The following is a 16,183-nucleotide window of genomic DNA, read 5'->3' on the forward strand; positions in this document are numbered from 1 at the left end:
GCGCAGTGGAGGAGGGCCACGAGGGCCTCACGCACTTCTTGATGAACGAGGTCATCAAGCTGCAGCAGCAGATGAAGGCCAAGGACCTCCAGCGCTGCGAGCTGCTGGCCAAGGCGCGGCAGCTGGAGGACGAGAAGAAGCAGCTGACGCTGACCCGGGTGGAGCTGCTGACCTTCCAGGAGCGGTACTACAAGATGAAGGAAGAGCGGGACGGCTACAACGAGGAGCTGGTCAAGGTCAAGGACGACAACTACACCTTGGCCATGCGCTACGCCCAGCTCAGCGAAGAGAAAAACATGGCGGTGATGCAAAGCCGGGACCTCCAACTCGAGGTAGGGGCTCGGAGGGCTCCTCCCAGGCTGAGCCAAGGGGAAGCTGGGCCTCAGGACCCCAGCGGGCACGTTCCGACACGCATGCACGTGCACACATACCCACAACGCCCTCAGAGCTTCATGCCCAGGTGGGAGACAGGGAACCAAGGGGCCAGTGGCTCCAGGTTCCCAGATCCACCATGTGCATGCGTGCTCGCACCCACTGATGCCTCGGGCTCAGCCAACTAAATCCTCTGTGTGTATATTCAGACTTGCGCATAATGACGCAGTAGAGCTTAGTACAACCTTGACCTTCACTGTGCATGCTCTGCACATGTGCAGAAATGTGCACACAGGCTCCACGCCCCCAAGGTAAAAAGAAAAAAAGAAAGAAAAGAAATGGGAAACTAGGGTTTCAGTGGCAAGAGGAGAAATACGAGACCCAGGCCCCAGATTATGATGCTTAGAGAAATTAGTAACGAAATGAGCGTAGCCCCTGCTCCTAGGGAATGAACTTCTCAAGGCTAGGACTCTTTGTCCATCATGCTTGTATCCACAAAGTTCAGCGTGGTTCCTGGCATAGTGGGAAAATCAGTGCATGTACCAGTGAACGACCCACCAGCCACATGATTGACGTGATTAATGAAGTTTGTCTCCTAAATGCAGAAAGAGAAAGGAAATTTGCTTCATTCATTTCTTCTATTTATTGAGCGCCGCTGTGCATCTGCTCTATTCCAGAAATATAAATCTCAAGACTAAGGTCCTCCTGTCATGGAACGTACATTATAATCAGAAAACAAATACATAAATAGTTTGAGTGCTATGGAGAAGACAGAATGAGGATAGAGAATGGTGGAGCTGTTTTATCTAGGGTGGTCAGGAAAGGTCTCTGAGCAGGGGACACCTAAGAAAGGGAGGAACCTGGAAAGTCAGAGGAAATGCAAATGCAAAGGTCCCAATTTGAAGTAGAGAAGAAGCTTGGCAGTTTTTTTTGTTGGTGATGGTGGTGGTGGTGTTGTTATTTGTTTGTTTTGAGTGACATCAGGGAGCCAGCAGGGCAGGGCAGCCAGATGAGCAAATGGTATAATAAAAAGAAGCTGGGAGAGGTGGCCAGGGTCCAGATCATAGGAGCATAGTAAGAAATTTGGAATTTATTCCATCTCTGATAGGAAGCCACTGAAGGATTGAGAGCTGAGGAGTAACAGCTGATTTATATCTTAGAAGGATCGCTCGGGCTTCTGGGTGGAAAATAGACTCAGAATATTTATTAAGCACCTGCCATGTGTAAGGCACTGTGCTAAGCACAGTGGGGGACATGGGTATAAATAACTTGAGCTCTGCCCCGGTCACTTACAATTTAGTGAGGCAGACAGATCACTAAACAATCCTCAAGAATTCAGGGGAGTTGAGTCCATAGCGATAGGGCATTTCAGTTAAGAACGTGAACTGTGAAGTCCTATGGGTTTGAGTTCAAATTCTGGCTTCTGGCTCCCCCACTTCCTTGGCTATTGGCCTCAGTTTTTATTTGTAAGTAGTGATAAAGAAGATAAAGCCTGGCCTGGGGTTGTGGCTCAGTGGTAGAGCGCTTGCCTAGCATGTGTGAGGCACTGGATTCGATTCTCAGCACCGCATATAAATCAGTAAGATAAAGATCCAGTGACAACTAAAAAATATTTAAAAAGAAGAAGAAGATAAAACCTGTGCCCTGGGATTGTTGAGGTGTTGCACCCTATGTTTTTGGCAGAGTAAGCCCTGTACTTGTGAGACTGGGGATCTGCCCCAGCCTAGGATGCTTCAGTTGATCTTCAAAGGGGAATTTTGTTGCATGACCAGGAGGAGAGCTTTCTGTGCTGTTTTACGCAGGGCCAGGGGGAAGTTAACCTGCAGCAAGTGAACTTAGAAAGTTTCTCTCTTAGAACTTCCTGCTGTATAATGTTTCCTTGAAGACATATTAATAATGAGAAAGTGTGTGTAGCATTGAAAGAACACCCAGTGAGCTGAGTCCCTAGGTCGTTTCTCTGCCACAGGCTGCTTCCCTGTGTGCCCCTTTCTCCTATGTCTCAGGCCACACTGTGCAGTAGCACCCTTTCCTTGCTACCTGACAGATTTCTTGAGGCTGTTCTCCCTACAAGCCTAGATTTGAAAAATGACACCTGCTCCTCTGGCGTCTCCCTTCCTTGCAGCCCTTGAGTGCAGCGCAAGGTCGGTTAGCTTGAGGAAGCAGAGAAGCTTAGCCACAAAGGCTCAAGATACCTGCTGAGCCCAGTTCCTGATGTTAAACTCTTGAGGGTGACGCTCGGCATGGCTGCAGTCATGCTTTTCAGACGCAGCGGCTGCCTTCTTCTGGAGGCCACTCTTCCTGATACTAAATCCAGACAGGTCCTTCAGGCCAGAGGTCCCGAAGACTTAGACTCCCCTGAGTTTCAAGCTGCTTTTTGTTTCGTTGTCTTTAGCAGTAGTGCAGTGTGTTCAAATAAAATCTGGTGTGGATTCCAAGAGGACAGACTCATCCAAGAGCAGAGCTGCTCTGAGGACTGAAGTCAGGATGGTGGCCAGATCCCTGGCTTCTCGGCCATCTTTTGCCTCCCATCCATCACCCTGGGGTTCTCCAAGGGAAGCCCTGAGTTCCAAGGACCCGTTTGAAACCCATCATAAAAGGCCACTGAAATCAGTAGCAGATGCTAGGGCGACACCCGCTTGGGTAACCTAATCTGGAACCTGTTCTATCGTACAAATTTCTCGGAGAGAATTTTCTAAGGGACGATAGCTCTTTAGAAGTATTCTAATGTGGCATCTATACACAATGGAATTTTACTCAGCAATAAAAGAGAGTAAAATCATGGCCATTTGCAGGTAAATGGATGGTGTTGGAGAAGATAATGCTAAGTGAAGTTAGCCAATTCCAAAAAAACAAATGCTGAATGTTTTCTCTGATATAAGGAGGCTGACTCATAGTGGGGTAGGGAGGGGGAGCGTGGGAGGAACAGACGAACTCTAGATAGCGCAGAGGGGTGGGAGGGAAAGAGAGGGGGCAGGGGATTAGCAAGGATGGTGGGATGTGATAGACATCATTATCCAAAGTACATGTATGAAGACAAGAATTAGTGTCAACATACTTTATATACAACCAGAGACATGAAAAATTGTGCTGTAATAAGAATTATAATGCATTCCACTGTCATTTGTTTTTTAAAAAAATCAATTTAAAAAATTCCAGATTAAAAAAAAAATTAACTCATCAGGAACTCTCCATCACAAAGGAGATGATGATATGGTTTCCTGCAGAAAGTTTCTGTGAGCCTTTCCCCACCTCCAGCTGGAAGGAGGAGGAGGGGGCAGAACCTAGCTGGTGCTGGAAGCCCAGTGGGATCTGGAAAAGCGTTGCCTCTTCTGTTTCTTGCCAACGGCCTTCTCCCCTCACCCTCTTGGGCGTTTCAGATCGATCAACTCAAGCACCGATTGAACAAGATGGAGGAGGAATGTAAGCTGGAGAGAAATCAGTCGCTGAAACTGAAGAATGACATCGAGAATCGGCCCAAGAAGGAGCAGGTCCTGGAATTGGAGCGGGAGAATGAGATGCTCAAGACCAAGATCCAGGAGCTGCAGTCCATCATCCAGGTGAGGGCGTGCCTACCTGGGTGTGTGTCCAGAGCCTCGGCTTGCTGACGGCACATGACCTGTGCCATCCCCAGGCACCACCCTCTCCTCCTCTGTGGGGTGGGAGTGACGAAGCCACTCCCCGTCAGAGATGTCCTGTTATGGGAGATCATACTTACAAACACATTTCCTTCCTGGAAGCACTCTGTGAAAGCCACATGGAAATCAGTGTCCTGATGCTGAGGGAAGAGCATATCAAAAAACCTCCCTGCTCTTAAAGATTCCAAAAACCTCAACCATGCGCTCTGTGCATGCACCTCCTGTCTTGGTCATCCCAGAATCCTGTCTGGACAGAGGAGGGGCATCACTGAGGAATCATATTCCAAAGTGCATCTGCAGAGAAGGAAAAAAAAACAATGCATCCCCCCTGCTCTCTCTAGGGTGATCCCCCAGGACTACCACCCAGGGCTTGGGGCTCTGTTTCCGAGCAGAGGCTGAGCCCAGTTTATCAGAGCAGAGTTGATAATTCCAGGGTGGTGTCTGGAAGGCAGAGTGGCCTCCCTTTGTTGTCAGCTCTGAAGTGTTCTGAGGAGCAGCCAGTGTCGGCTTGGCTCTGATAAGAGCTGGGAGAACAATAGGCTCAGGGTATTCCTGAGAAAAAGTGGGTCTTACGCTTCTTTCCAGGTGATAAACTTCTTTAAGTGATAAGCTGCTTAAAGACCCCAAGAGAAATCTCTGCCTGCCTCTGCTTTCCTGCAGAAACAGAACCTTCTGTTCTCTCAGTATCTGTGGCTGAGTCTGTCGTCCCCGCCTTCCGTGTCCACCTTGTTCCCCGCCCCTAACCTTGACACCATCAAACCCCTGCTACCTGTCCGCTCAGGCCGGCAAACGCAGCCTGCCAGACTCAGACAAGGCCATCCTGGACATCCTGGAGCATGACCGGAAAGAGGCACTGGAGGACCGGCAGGAGCTCGTCAATAAAATCTACAACTTGCAGGAGGAGGTCCGCCAGGCAGAGGAGCTGCGGGACAAGGTGGGAGCCAAGGCCATGGCAGCGTCCCCTCCTTACCAGGGTGCACCAATGAGTGCTACCTGGAGCCCCACGTTTCTTTCCAGGGACTGGATCTGCCCCTGGTATAAAGTTCCTCTGCTCCCTTGGAGTCCTTTATGAGTTTTAAGTATGAGCTTAGCCTAGCATCTGTCTTCCCCTTCCTGAGCGAGGAAGCCACAGGAAGGCAGGCACCGTGTCCACAATGTCCTCCCCCATAATACCTGGTACATAGTAGGTCCTCAGCAGTCCACAGTTGATTGACTGGCCTAGCTTGGTGCCTTTCAGTCAGATCGCTAGACCCCAGAAAGACAGGTTGAGCACACCAGCTCAGAGAGGTGCAGCCAGGAAACAGCTGTTGGCCCTGACCTATTGATTGCTCGATATGTGTATTGATTTCTCCACGTTGCTTACAGTACTTGGAGGAAAAGGAAGACCTGGAGCTCAGGTGCTCGACCCTGGGGAAAGACTGTGAAATGTACAAGCACCGTATGAACACGGTCATGCTGCAGCTAGAAGAGGTGGAGCGGGAGCGAGACCAGGTATGAGTGCCACCCAGAGAGTGGGGGACCACAGGCTGCACTATAGGCCCCCGGCCCAGCCACTGGGGTCCATCAGAGAGTTTTGACCAGTGTAATGTCACTGACTACATGGGGAGTTACTCATGACTCTGTCTTTCCTACTTCTGTTCCAAACATGAATTCTATCCCAAGAGGCTTTGAGATCCATGGCATTTGGTGACCAGGGTGCAGGGGGTAGGGAAGAGAGCCAGGTCCAGTGGGCCCCATAATACGGTGCTCAAATGCCTGGACTCTTTAGTGAGGAGAGGTTCAGAGGCAAGCCATCGTTCATAAGATGTGTGGCCACAGGCAAGCTGCCCCGCTGAAGCCTCCATCCTTGTCTGTAAAAGGGGAATTGTTAACACAGCACCGCCCCATAGAGCCGGCACGTAGCATAGGCAGGACAGACGGCCCTGGGATGGCACTAATGAAGAGGGCAGAGACGACACCCAAGAGTCAGGGCCAGGAAAGAAGTGACGGACATTACAGCCCACTTTGATTGGGTCAGGATGAGGCACCCAAGTGGCCCCTGTCTCGCCTCCCCCCACAGGCCTTCCATTCCCGAGACGAAGCGCAGACTCAGTACTCGCAGTGCTTGATCGAGAAAGACAAGTACCGGAAACAGATCCGGGAGCTGGAGGAGAAGAACGACGAGATGAGGATCGAGATGGTGCGTCGGGAAGCCTGCATCGTCAATCTGGAGAGCAAGCTCCGGCGCCTCTCCAAGGACAACGGCAGCCTCGACCAGGTGGGTCAGGCGGGCTGCGGCTCCAACCTGCCGCCAGCTGCCCTCCTGACACCAGGGATGGCTGGCCAGGGAACCACCACTGTGAAGGGGCTTTTTGTCCATTTGAAGGCAGAAGTACACGGTTCCCTCCCACATCGAATAACCTATGTCCTTGAACCTTCCATGTGTGTCTCTGTAGTGTTGAGCAGAAGCCACTCGCCTCATCTTGAAGGTAGAGGGTAGAATCCTGGCTCAGACAGGCAGCTCCACCATTAGGAGCTTTGGCACCTCTCAGTTGACCACAGTCCACTTCCCCTGGGCTCCCTCTGCCAACTGCACAGTCCTCAGTTTTAAAATGCCCTGCTCTTGTTAAAGCTGCCGGTGCCCCTGAGTAAACCCACTGATGGGCAGGTGAGTGGCAGAGTGCATTTCCCAGCAGGCCCCAGGCACCCAGAAATGAGTGAATGCTGCACCAGGCCAGATGAGATCATGCTCACTGTAGTGAGAACCTGCTGGGCACAGTCCTGGGCAGGTGCAATGCAGGTCCCTCGCAGCCCACAGAACTGTCCTTCAGGGAAGCTGTACTTATTTACAATGGAAGGGACCAAGATGCAAGGGCTGAGTCATTGTGACTCACCAGAGCCCTGGGGAGACTGATCGGAATCCCTTCTCCCCCTGAGCAGACAGAATCCCAGTGGAGGCAAATACAGGGACGTGGTTTCTCAGCACAGAACTTGTGAATTCCAAGTTCAAGGTTGCCATGGGAGCCCAGGGAGGAGTCCCTTCTAGGTTATAGGAAGACCCCTGCAGAAGGATCCCGGCACAGCCTCAGGCCCCCTCCCGGTGTTGCTGAGTGCCCCTCTCAGGGGGACCAGGATCCTGTGATGAGCTCTCATGTGGCCTTTGAGTGACGCCCTCTCTGTTCCCATCACCAACCTAGTGCCCTGGTGAGTGCCTGCCCAAGGCATGATGCTGGGCAGGACCAGCATGTTGAGCCACTGGGACAGCATGAGCAGAGCCCCAGACATGAGGCCTTGCAGGCAAGTGGCCATCTGTGGACAGAAGAGAGCACAGTCAAGTCAGGGTTCCCTGAGTGTCCTGAGGGGTTTGCTGCTGTTCTGGGACCTTGAGGGGTCTTGTGCGGTACTCCCATGATTTTAGCTGAGGCGTGGGGCTAGATGTTGGAAGGCAAGGGAGGCCGGGGTGAAGGGGCAGAGGTGACCCCTTCACCACTGCATAAGAAGGTGGGGGCCCGGCCCAGGCCCTGGTAAGGTCAGAGGAGTGTGGAGCTAGGATATCGCCCATGGCATTCAGGGAGACGCCAGGTCAGGAAAGAGGAGGAGCCGTTGGGTGTCAAGCTTGGATGCCAGAGGGGACAATGGTGCCATTGGTCACTATTCTGCTGACGGCCAGCTGCTCGTCACACCTGTCTCCATCACTGGCTTCTCTGTCTCCAGAGTCTGCCCAGGAACCTGCCAGCCACCATCATCTCACAGAACTTTGGGGACGCGAGCCCCAGGGTTAACGGTCAAGAGGCTGACGATTCTTCCACCTCGGAGGAGTCACCTGAAGACAGCAAGTACTTCCTGCCCTACCACCCGCCCCGGCGCAGGATGAACCTGAAGGGCATCCAGGTACCTGGGCGCAGGGGCCCACAGCAGAGCAGGCACCAAGTCAGACCCCCCCAAGGGGGGAGGTGCCAGGGCTGGACTCCCCCCCACCAGGCTGTGCCTGGTTCTGCTTAGGTCTTGGGCATCCAGGTGTCACTTGACGAGTTTCAACCCTGGAAACAGAAATGATGCCAAGTTAGGGTTTTTATTTATTTATTTTTGTTTTGTTTTTGTTTACACGGATCCCATTTCTCCTATAAAAGAAAGGAAAAGAAAGTCAAGTAAGCATTAGTTTCAAGTTCATTTGCTTATTTACCAAATAAGCATTGAGTGCCTGTCACAGTCTGATCCCAACTGTATTGCTCAGTGCCCAGCGCAGTCCCCCTCAAATGGCTGACTCGATGAAGAGTGAATGAGCCAGAAAGTGCATGAACAAATGGGACCATGTCATCAGGCCTGACCTGCCTTGGCCTCTCTCACCATGACCCCCTGGGCGGCAACACCTGGGGCCAAGGGTGGTGGGCAGCCTCATCCTTTTCTAAAACCCCCTGCCCTGTGCACCCAGCTGTGCCCCATCCTAGCTCCTCTGCCACGCTGAGAGCTATGGGGCAGGCCTTGGGGAACTTGGGCCAACACCTGCCTGGTCAAAGCCCAGGGGAGCTCCCTCAGTGTCCCATCCCAGCGGCAGGAGACCCACGACCTGAGTAACCACGCCAACCGTGCTCTGAGAGGCAGGATAGTCTTGCCTGGTTTTTATTTTTTCTTAGTGCCAATGACATGTGTCTAGGGCCCTGTTTGATTTGTGTCCTCTGTCTTGTTTCTTCCCCTCCCCTCTCTTTCAGCTGCAGAGAGCCAAATCTCCCATCAGCCTGAAGCGAGCGTCAGATTTTCAAGGTTAGTGAGAGACACCCAGATCCCTCTCTCCCTGCCTCATCTGTCGCACTGCCTCTCCTGGTCCATCTGTTTCTCCCACTGCAGCCATCAACCCTGCAGGGCCGACCTGGGTGGGACCTTGGGGGTCTCAGGGTGGTGAGAGCCCATTAGGTAGTGATTAATGTTCATCATTATCCAAAGTGCACAGGGGCCCTGCCCGCCACCTCGCCCTGGGTTTCCCTCCCCCACCCAGTGCATCTGTGCTCAGGGCCTGCCAGCCGGGGACTTCCTGGCCTTCCTCCACACCCTGGCTGGGCAGAGCCCAGGCTGGGGAGGCTGCCGGTTCCTCCCGGAGCCCCTGGGTCTCCCAGACATACTGACTGGAGATCCTTCTTTTGTCCTCGCCACACATCAGGGTGATGATCAGCTGCGGATGGTTTGTTAGGCAAATGCATACCCACCATGTACAGGAAGGTTCAGGAAGATGTCCTGGGATGTTCCCCACAGCTCATCCACATTCAGGAGGAAGCGTCACAGGCCACCCGGGGGACAGTTAAGGGCATGGGACATTTCAACTGGGCCTTGAAAAGGGAGGATTTGGGTGGATGGTCCCAGTGTCTGGAAGGACCACTCTGCAGAGGGGCAGCAGAGAGAAAGGGGAGGAGCCCAGGTGGGGTGCCGTGTGGGAGGTGCTCTGCCATCCCAGAGGATAGAGAGGAACCCCCAGGGGGCCCACAGGCTATACCAAGGGCTTCACCCTGCCCTGGTGACGACCTCCAGGTAGCTTTGAGGGAACAGTTCAGACCTGGGCTTTGGGCAGGTCTCTTGGGGCATGGAGGGAGGAGGGGGAGGCCTGATCTAGGTCCCTCGTGACTACATCCGGTATCTCAGTAGCCTTCTTTATCTAAAGGGACATGCACTGGGCCTGGAGCCCGCAGCAAGCAGAGAGTATTGTCCCCCAAAGGAAGAGAAAGGGCGCTGCAAGGTCATGGGGCTTCTTTGTCCCTCACCAGACCTGATGAGGGCCTAGTGCACGGTTCCTCCCCTGGAGGTGGCCACAGACCGGCTGCGTGTCTGTGTATCTGTGTGCACGCTCGGTGAGGTAGAGGTGGAGAGATGGGGTAGCAGAGCTGTCAGACAAGGGCTGCCAGGGGCGGCACAGACTTGTCCCATTGTCCTTGGTCCACATCAGTAGGATATGGTGATCCGTCAGGACGAAGGACTAATTGGGCTCCCCCGAAGCTTTTGCTCCTTAAGGGGGGCCCTGTCTACAGAGAGCTCCCACTAGGGACCCCGTGTGGGGAATGCCATGAAAGTCTTCAAGGACAAGTGACACTGTTCAGCCTTATCTGGGTCGGGCCTGGATGGGGGCAGGGTCTGTTGGTGACGGGTCCCAACTGCAGCAGCCTGTAACTGGGAGGGGAAATGAGAATACTGGGGGCACTGCTCCTCCAGGTACCAGAAAAGGGAGGGCAGGTCCCCAAGGGGAAGGAGGCAAGAGGTTTGGGGCACCCGCCGGAGCCTCTGACTTCCCTTGTCTTCCCTTTTCTCTCCTCTCTTGTTTCTACTTCCAACCCTTTCACCCCTCCCTGGTGCCCCTCTGATGAGGACAGGCAAGGGACATGAAGACAGGGATGCCAGCCCCAGCTCCTCCCACTCCCTGCCCATCACCAGCTCCTTCTCCAAGATGGTAAGTGCGGGCTGCTCCACTTGGTCAGCCCCCACCCCTCCAGAAGGCTGTCCCCCGGGCTGCCAGCTTATGCACCTGAAGGCCCCAACCCGCCTCTCTGTCCTTCCCAAGCCCAGGCCTGGTAGCTAAGTCCCTGTCCACCCTGGTCTGCAGCCCAGGTCTTCCTTGCGTTTATTTAAAGATGTTTCTACAGCCTCACAATGGATTTGCACTCTCTTGCACCTCCTTCCCCAATTTAACACTTGGCAGGGGGAGGAGCTGGGCCTTGGGCTGTAGCACAGCGAGGGCTGAGAACGCCGCACCGCACCGCAACCTTGCAGCGGGGTGAGCTGTGTAGCCTGGAAGGGTGAGCAGGACAGGAACTGCTTATGCTCGCACCCCTCCCCTGACCAACACCTCCACTCCTTGGCTGTAGACCCCCTGGGCAGAGCCGCCAGGGTCCCAGCCACTAGATCCAATGTCACTCACCCCCAGCCAGGCAGCAGAAGGCGCAGGATTAGAAATTCTAACCCCGAGGGAAGCCCCAGGAAGCTTGTCAGCGCAGCTTCCCAAATCAGGCCCTGGGGGAGGCAGAGATGCTGTAATGAATGAGTCCTGTCTGGTGGCAGCTCTTGGGGACAGAATCCAAGGCTCATATTTGAGGCAGCCTTTGCCAGAAGCCTGCCGGCTTGGTTTCCCAGGTCACCCCCAAGCTGTCCCCACCCTCCTCAGCCCACAATCATCATCATGTCCAGAGCAGGCACAATCCGGGGACACGGAGCTCAGTCTATGCAGGGTCGTGAGGCCCCGCCCTGGCCTCCCGGCCTCTGTGGTTCCCGCCAGCATCCTCCCGTGAGCAGATGTGAAAGCAGATGTGCTTCAAGCTCAGCAGGCGCCGCGGGCTGAGCACAGGCCTCCTCTGGCCAAGGTCGCCGCTAAGGACCAGCTTGCTGTGCCTGTGCTGCCTGAGCTGGGGACGAGAACAAATCCGAGTTAGATTCCGTCCCTGTGTATACAACATTGATGCCGGCGGAGGCATCAGCACACAGCTCCCCACCTCCCATGACACCTCTGCTCCGTGTGTTTGAAGCAGCCCCATCGGAGCCGCAGCAGTATCATGTCCATCACTGCCGAGCCCCCCGGAAACGACTCCATCGTCAGGCGCTGTAAGGAGGATGCCCCGCTCCGCAGGTGAGTGGCAGTTTGAGGAGGGGCCGCGGCCAGCTCCTCAGTCGTCTCCAGGCCACTGTGTACTCGCTAACTTAGCAGTCCTTGCAGCCAACTCGAAAGGTGGGCAGGAGGGACCCTCTGTACAGATGAGGAAGCCACAGTTCAGAGAAGGGAAGCAGCCTTCTTCCCAAGGCTACCTGCTAACTGTCAGATGGCAAAGCCTGAGTCCCTTGTCCCCATGCTGCCCGAAATCAGGTTCCTAGGTCCTATGACCCCAGAGCTTGGGCTCTTTCTGCCAAAGAGCAAAAGACCCCCAAAATGGCTTCCACACTTCCTGTCCCCATCTTCTTTATCTTCCAAAACTCACCAGAGCGCTTGACCAGGAAAACCACAGTAGAGGTGCACTCACAGACGGGGGTCACTAGTCCGGCCGAGGCCAGCACACAGCACACTCACGTGTCAGGGCCAAGAGGAAGACATGGCCCCAGGAGCTGGATTCACAGCCCAGTTCTGTGGGGCCAGGTTTGGACCTCGCCAGCCACCTGTGCTGGCAGCTCCAGAGACCACCTGGGTCCCTCCCCAGCCTTGTCCACCCAGCTGTGGGATCACCTGTCTCCACAGTGGTACTCAACTCCATCTAGGAGAGGTGTTTGAGGGACTTGGGGAAGCCATGTGGGGCGGCTGTGAGGGAGCCACCTGTACCTGTCATCTACTCCAAGAGCTGGGGGCAGTTGAGGTTTGCCCACCCACTCTCATCTGGAGGGCGCTCGGCTCTCTCAAGAGTCATCCAAGCACAAAGGGATGTCAGGTGCTCACCATGTCCAAAGCTGAGAGGGAAATGCACGGCAGGAGGGGCCCCTGGGCTCTGCTCACCTGCTGGAGATACTGGGCCACCCACCCTCCCAGCCCAGTTCCTGGCCCATCTCTTCTACCTGCCTGCTGATCTTCCTCTCCCTCCTATACTGCCCTCTTGGAAAGCCAGAACATTCCAGAAGCCTCCCCCTCCCTGGCCCTCCTGCACACACATTCACGACTACCCTCCCCAACCCTCCCCGTGTCTCGCAGCACAGTCGAAGAAGACAACGACAGTGGCGGGTTCGACGCCTTGGACCTAGACGGTAGGTACCAGTCGGATCTGAGCCGTTTCACAGGTGCAGCAACCTGGTCCCCTGCAAGGTCTGCCTGGCACACAGTAGGGCCTCAGGAAATGTGTGGAGTGCTTTCAGAGAGTAGGCTTGGCGTGGAGATCAGGTGAGCTCACCTGTGGCAAGGAAATGCCCAGGTCTAGTGCTTACCTTGTAGGTATTCAGGGGCCCCCCAGGTGTAAAGCAAGGGTTGGAATTAGATCTGGGTTTTTAAAGAATAGTTCTCATGAATCGTAGCCACGCCCTGCGCACCCGGCCAGTTCGATCTCATCTCTGCTGCTGTCCTCAGAAATACAGTTGTGATCGTCTTGTGCAGTAGGTGGAGCCGGGCTGGAGACATGTATCATGCTGTTCCCACCTTACACAGAATGCATAAAGGGGGGCTAGAACGGTGAGGGTGAGCATCCAGGTGCAGGTACAGGCAGGCAGACATGGGGTACCCAGGCTGTGAGATGGTCCTGAAGTACCCCTGTGGGCAGAGCCAGTATTAGGAAGATGTTGCAGACCTAGGTTCTCCCAGAAGCCACCCTCTCCCAGCCAGGAAGTCTGGTTCAGCCCAGCACACCTCACCAGGCTGTGCTTGGTGCCCAGGACACAGACTCCAGTCCCCAAGGCCTTGCCTGGCAAGACTGTGTGGTCCCAGCTCTGCAGCAGCTGGGTGGATGGACGCAGACCCACAAACTCGAGTCTGAAACATCAGGGAAAGGGGAGCAAGAGGCATTGAGATGGCCTCGCAGGGGACAGCGCCAAGGCCCAGAAATGTGACGGCATCCCCAGGCCCCTGCACAGCTGGCAGCCTGGGAGACCATGGCTCAGAATCCTCCGGGTGTGCCCTGCCAGCCCCCTTTGTTCCAGGGCTCCCCAACCCTGCCTCCGAGCCTTGCCAGGAGAGGCTGCCAGCAGATAAAACGGAAAGATCAGTGGTCCCTCTTAATTGGGACCATCAGAAGCTATCAAGTGTTAAAGAGAGGTTAGCACCTAATCGAGGCTGGATAATGAGAAGAATTGAAAGAGTTTTGGAAAGGGGACGCTGGGAAGAGAATCCTGGGCATCTGTCCAAAGTATTTTGCAGTGTCGGGAAAAATTCCCTATGCAGAGAGCCTTTGTTATCAGCCCAGAGCAGGATCTAGGCATCCCTCCACCCAGTGACCTGGTGCTGTGTGGAGTGGGCGTCTTCCCGGGCTCTTCAGGGTCCTGCTGAGGTGGGGAGACAGGGAGGAGCCCAGTCCCACAGTCTGTGATACTGGTGGGTGATAGGGAGACCTCAGCAGGGGTGGAGGGCCCCAAAATGAAAACCCAGGGAGCCAATTTCAAAGTAAAACTACCAACCGGATGGCACACTGCCCTTGCAGACATAAGACAGGATTCCTAATGATAGTTGGTGAGGCTTCACAATAAGAGAGGATTCCTGGAGGCAGGGGACTGTCTACATTAGAGAGGATGCAAGAACTCAACCATTTAGCCTGAGGCATAAGCAGGGCTGTGGGGCTCTGAGTGCCCCAGAGCCTGGACCTGCCCCTGCTCAGCCCTCCCAGGGGGCCGGGGCAGCCCTCCAGGCTCCTCTTGGCTGCTCCCACTCCTGATGAGCCCTGGCTCCTTTGCAGACGACAGTCATGAGCGCAGCTCCTTTGGTCCACCGTCCATCCACTCCTCCTCCTCGTCCCACCAGTCTGAAGGCCTGGATGCCTATGACCTGGAGCAGGTCAACCTCATGTTTAGGAAATTCTCACTTGAAAGGTACAGACAGTTGCAGCAAAGGGGAAGCCAGGGGTGTGCGGGTGGGCATGGGATAAAGATCTGTCCCCCCTCACCACCTGCATTACCCCCTGTCCTGGGATCTAGTCCTAGAATCACAGCATTCCCAAGTCAGAAATCACCCCCTGTGACCCCCTGACTGTCCAGGGAGGGAAACCAAGCCCACAGAGGAAGGGCTTGCCTGGAGCCCAGGGTGACCTGCTGGAGCCCAGAGAGCAGGGCTCAAAGGGCTCTTCCTGTGGTGGTGAGGAGTGGGCAGGGCAGGGTGGCCACCATAGGCCCTGGACAATGTCTCACCAGAGACACCCTCTCTGTGTTCCACAGAGGGCAACTCAGCTCTGCATCTCTTTCTTTGGTACCAGGGATTGAACCCAGGGGTGCTTAACCACTGAGCCACATCCCCAGCCCTTTTTTTGTATGTCGTTTAGAGACAGGGTCTCACTGAGTTGCTTAGGGCCTCACTAAGTTGCTGAGGCTGGCTTGGAACTCATGATCCTCCTGCCTAAAAGCCTCCCGAGATGCTGGGATTACAGGCGTGCACCACCGTCTCCAGCAGGGCCAGTGGTGAGCCCTCACTTGACATGGCCAGCAAGGTGGCTTCAGTGGCGACTCTCTTGGAGCCACAACATGCAACACCCAGTATGTGACAGACACCAGCAGCTATGCCACCAGGGTCCCCCTCCTCCAACCCTAACCCCCACTTCATTTCCTAACCCCAGACCCTTCCGGCCCTCGGTCACATCCGTGGGGCACGTGCGGGGCCCTGGACCCTCAGTGCAGCACACAACGCTGAACGGAGACACCCTCATCACCCAGCTCACCCTGCTGGGGGGCAACGCCCGCGGCAGCTTCATCCACTCGGTCAAGCCGGGCTCCCTGGCCGAGAAGGCAGGACTCCGCGAGGGCCACCAGCTGCTGCTGGTGAGGGGCTGGGTGCTCAGGGCTGTGTGGACAGGGGACAGGGGTGCCTCGGGCCTGGGTGGAGCTGGGAACAGGGAGCTGGAGGGAAGGAGGCCATGCTGTCAGGATCTCGAGCCCTTTCCTCCCCACTCTTCACTGGTCACCTGTGCACACTGGCTCGCTGTGCTCCCAGGAGCTAACAGAGGCTCCTGCACCCCTCGTGCTTTCTCCCCCTCACTGGCCCTGAGCTGGGGAGGGTGCTCCGGTGTCCTGTGTAGAGCAGTCTCAGCCCCGTGACTCCACTCATGTGTCTTTGCCACCTAGCTGGAAGGCTGCATCAAAGGCGAGAGGCAGAGTGTCCCCTTGGACGCGTGCACGAAGGAGGAGGCCCACTGGACCATCCAGAGATGCAGTGGCCCGGTCACCCTGCACTACAAGGTCAACCAAGAAGGTGAGGTCTGGGCTGGACCAGCTCCACTCAAAGGCCTCTGACCTTGGGCAAGTGACCTCATCCCCCAGCATTCTACTTGCTCTTTGGTGCATTGGGAAGAAGGAGCCCCTCCTAGCACCATCAGAGGGTCTGATGGGCAGGCCTTAGAGAGGAGGCAGGGACGGCAGATGACCTGCCTGGGGTACCTCCAGATGCCTGCCCATCAGGGTGGACACGGCAGCCCCAGCCTGGTCCAGTTAGCCCCTCCCTTCTGGGTGGAAGTTTCATCTCTTGGGCTTCCCGCTGTGCCACAGGTAGCAGCCCTGGGGTGGCTCTGCTGGGCCAGGCAGGGCCCTGGAGCACATCACAGCCCCCCGGCCCTGTGCCC

General features: G+C 55.3%; 1 protein-coding gene across 5 annotated transcripts in view; it reads left to right on the plus strand.

The window, feature by feature from the left end:
• The window catches only part of LOC139702945 (caspase recruitment domain-containing protein 11-like), a 76,136-nt gene that overhangs the window by 47,950 nt on the left and 12,003 nt on the right, over positions 1-16,183 (plus strand). For 4 of the 5 annotated variants that reach the window (XM_071605679.1, XM_071605675.1, XM_071605676.1 and 1 more), the window contains 13 exons: positions 7-332; positions 3,750-3,929; positions 4,789-4,941; positions 5,373-5,498; positions 6,067-6,264; positions 7,701-7,877; positions 8,696-8,747; positions 10,340-10,416; positions 11,486-11,586; positions 12,631-12,683; positions 14,315-14,447; positions 15,185-15,386; positions 15,690-15,816. In XM_071605679.1, coding sequence (XP_071461780.1) covers positions 7-332; positions 3,750-3,929; positions 4,789-4,941; positions 5,373-5,498; positions 6,067-6,264; positions 7,701-7,877; positions 8,696-8,747; positions 10,340-10,416; positions 11,486-11,586; positions 12,631-12,683; positions 14,315-14,447; positions 15,185-15,386; positions 15,690-15,816 — 1,905 coding nt within the window. The remainder of the gene's footprint in view (positions 1-6; positions 333-3,749; positions 3,930-4,788; positions 4,942-5,372; positions 5,499-6,066; positions 6,265-7,700; positions 7,878-8,695; positions 8,748-10,339; positions 10,417-11,485; positions 11,587-12,630; positions 12,684-14,314; positions 14,448-15,184; positions 15,387-15,689; positions 15,817-16,183) is intronic. The other variant, XM_071605678.1, reaches the window with a different exon arrangement.

The sequence above is a fragment of the Marmota flaviventris genome, chromosome 19, assembly GCF_047511675.1.
Source record: "Marmota flaviventris isolate mMarFla1 chromosome 19, mMarFla1.hap1, whole genome shotgun sequence".
NCBI classification, from domain to species: Eukaryota; Metazoa; Chordata; class Mammalia; order Rodentia; family Sciuridae; genus Marmota; species Marmota flaviventris.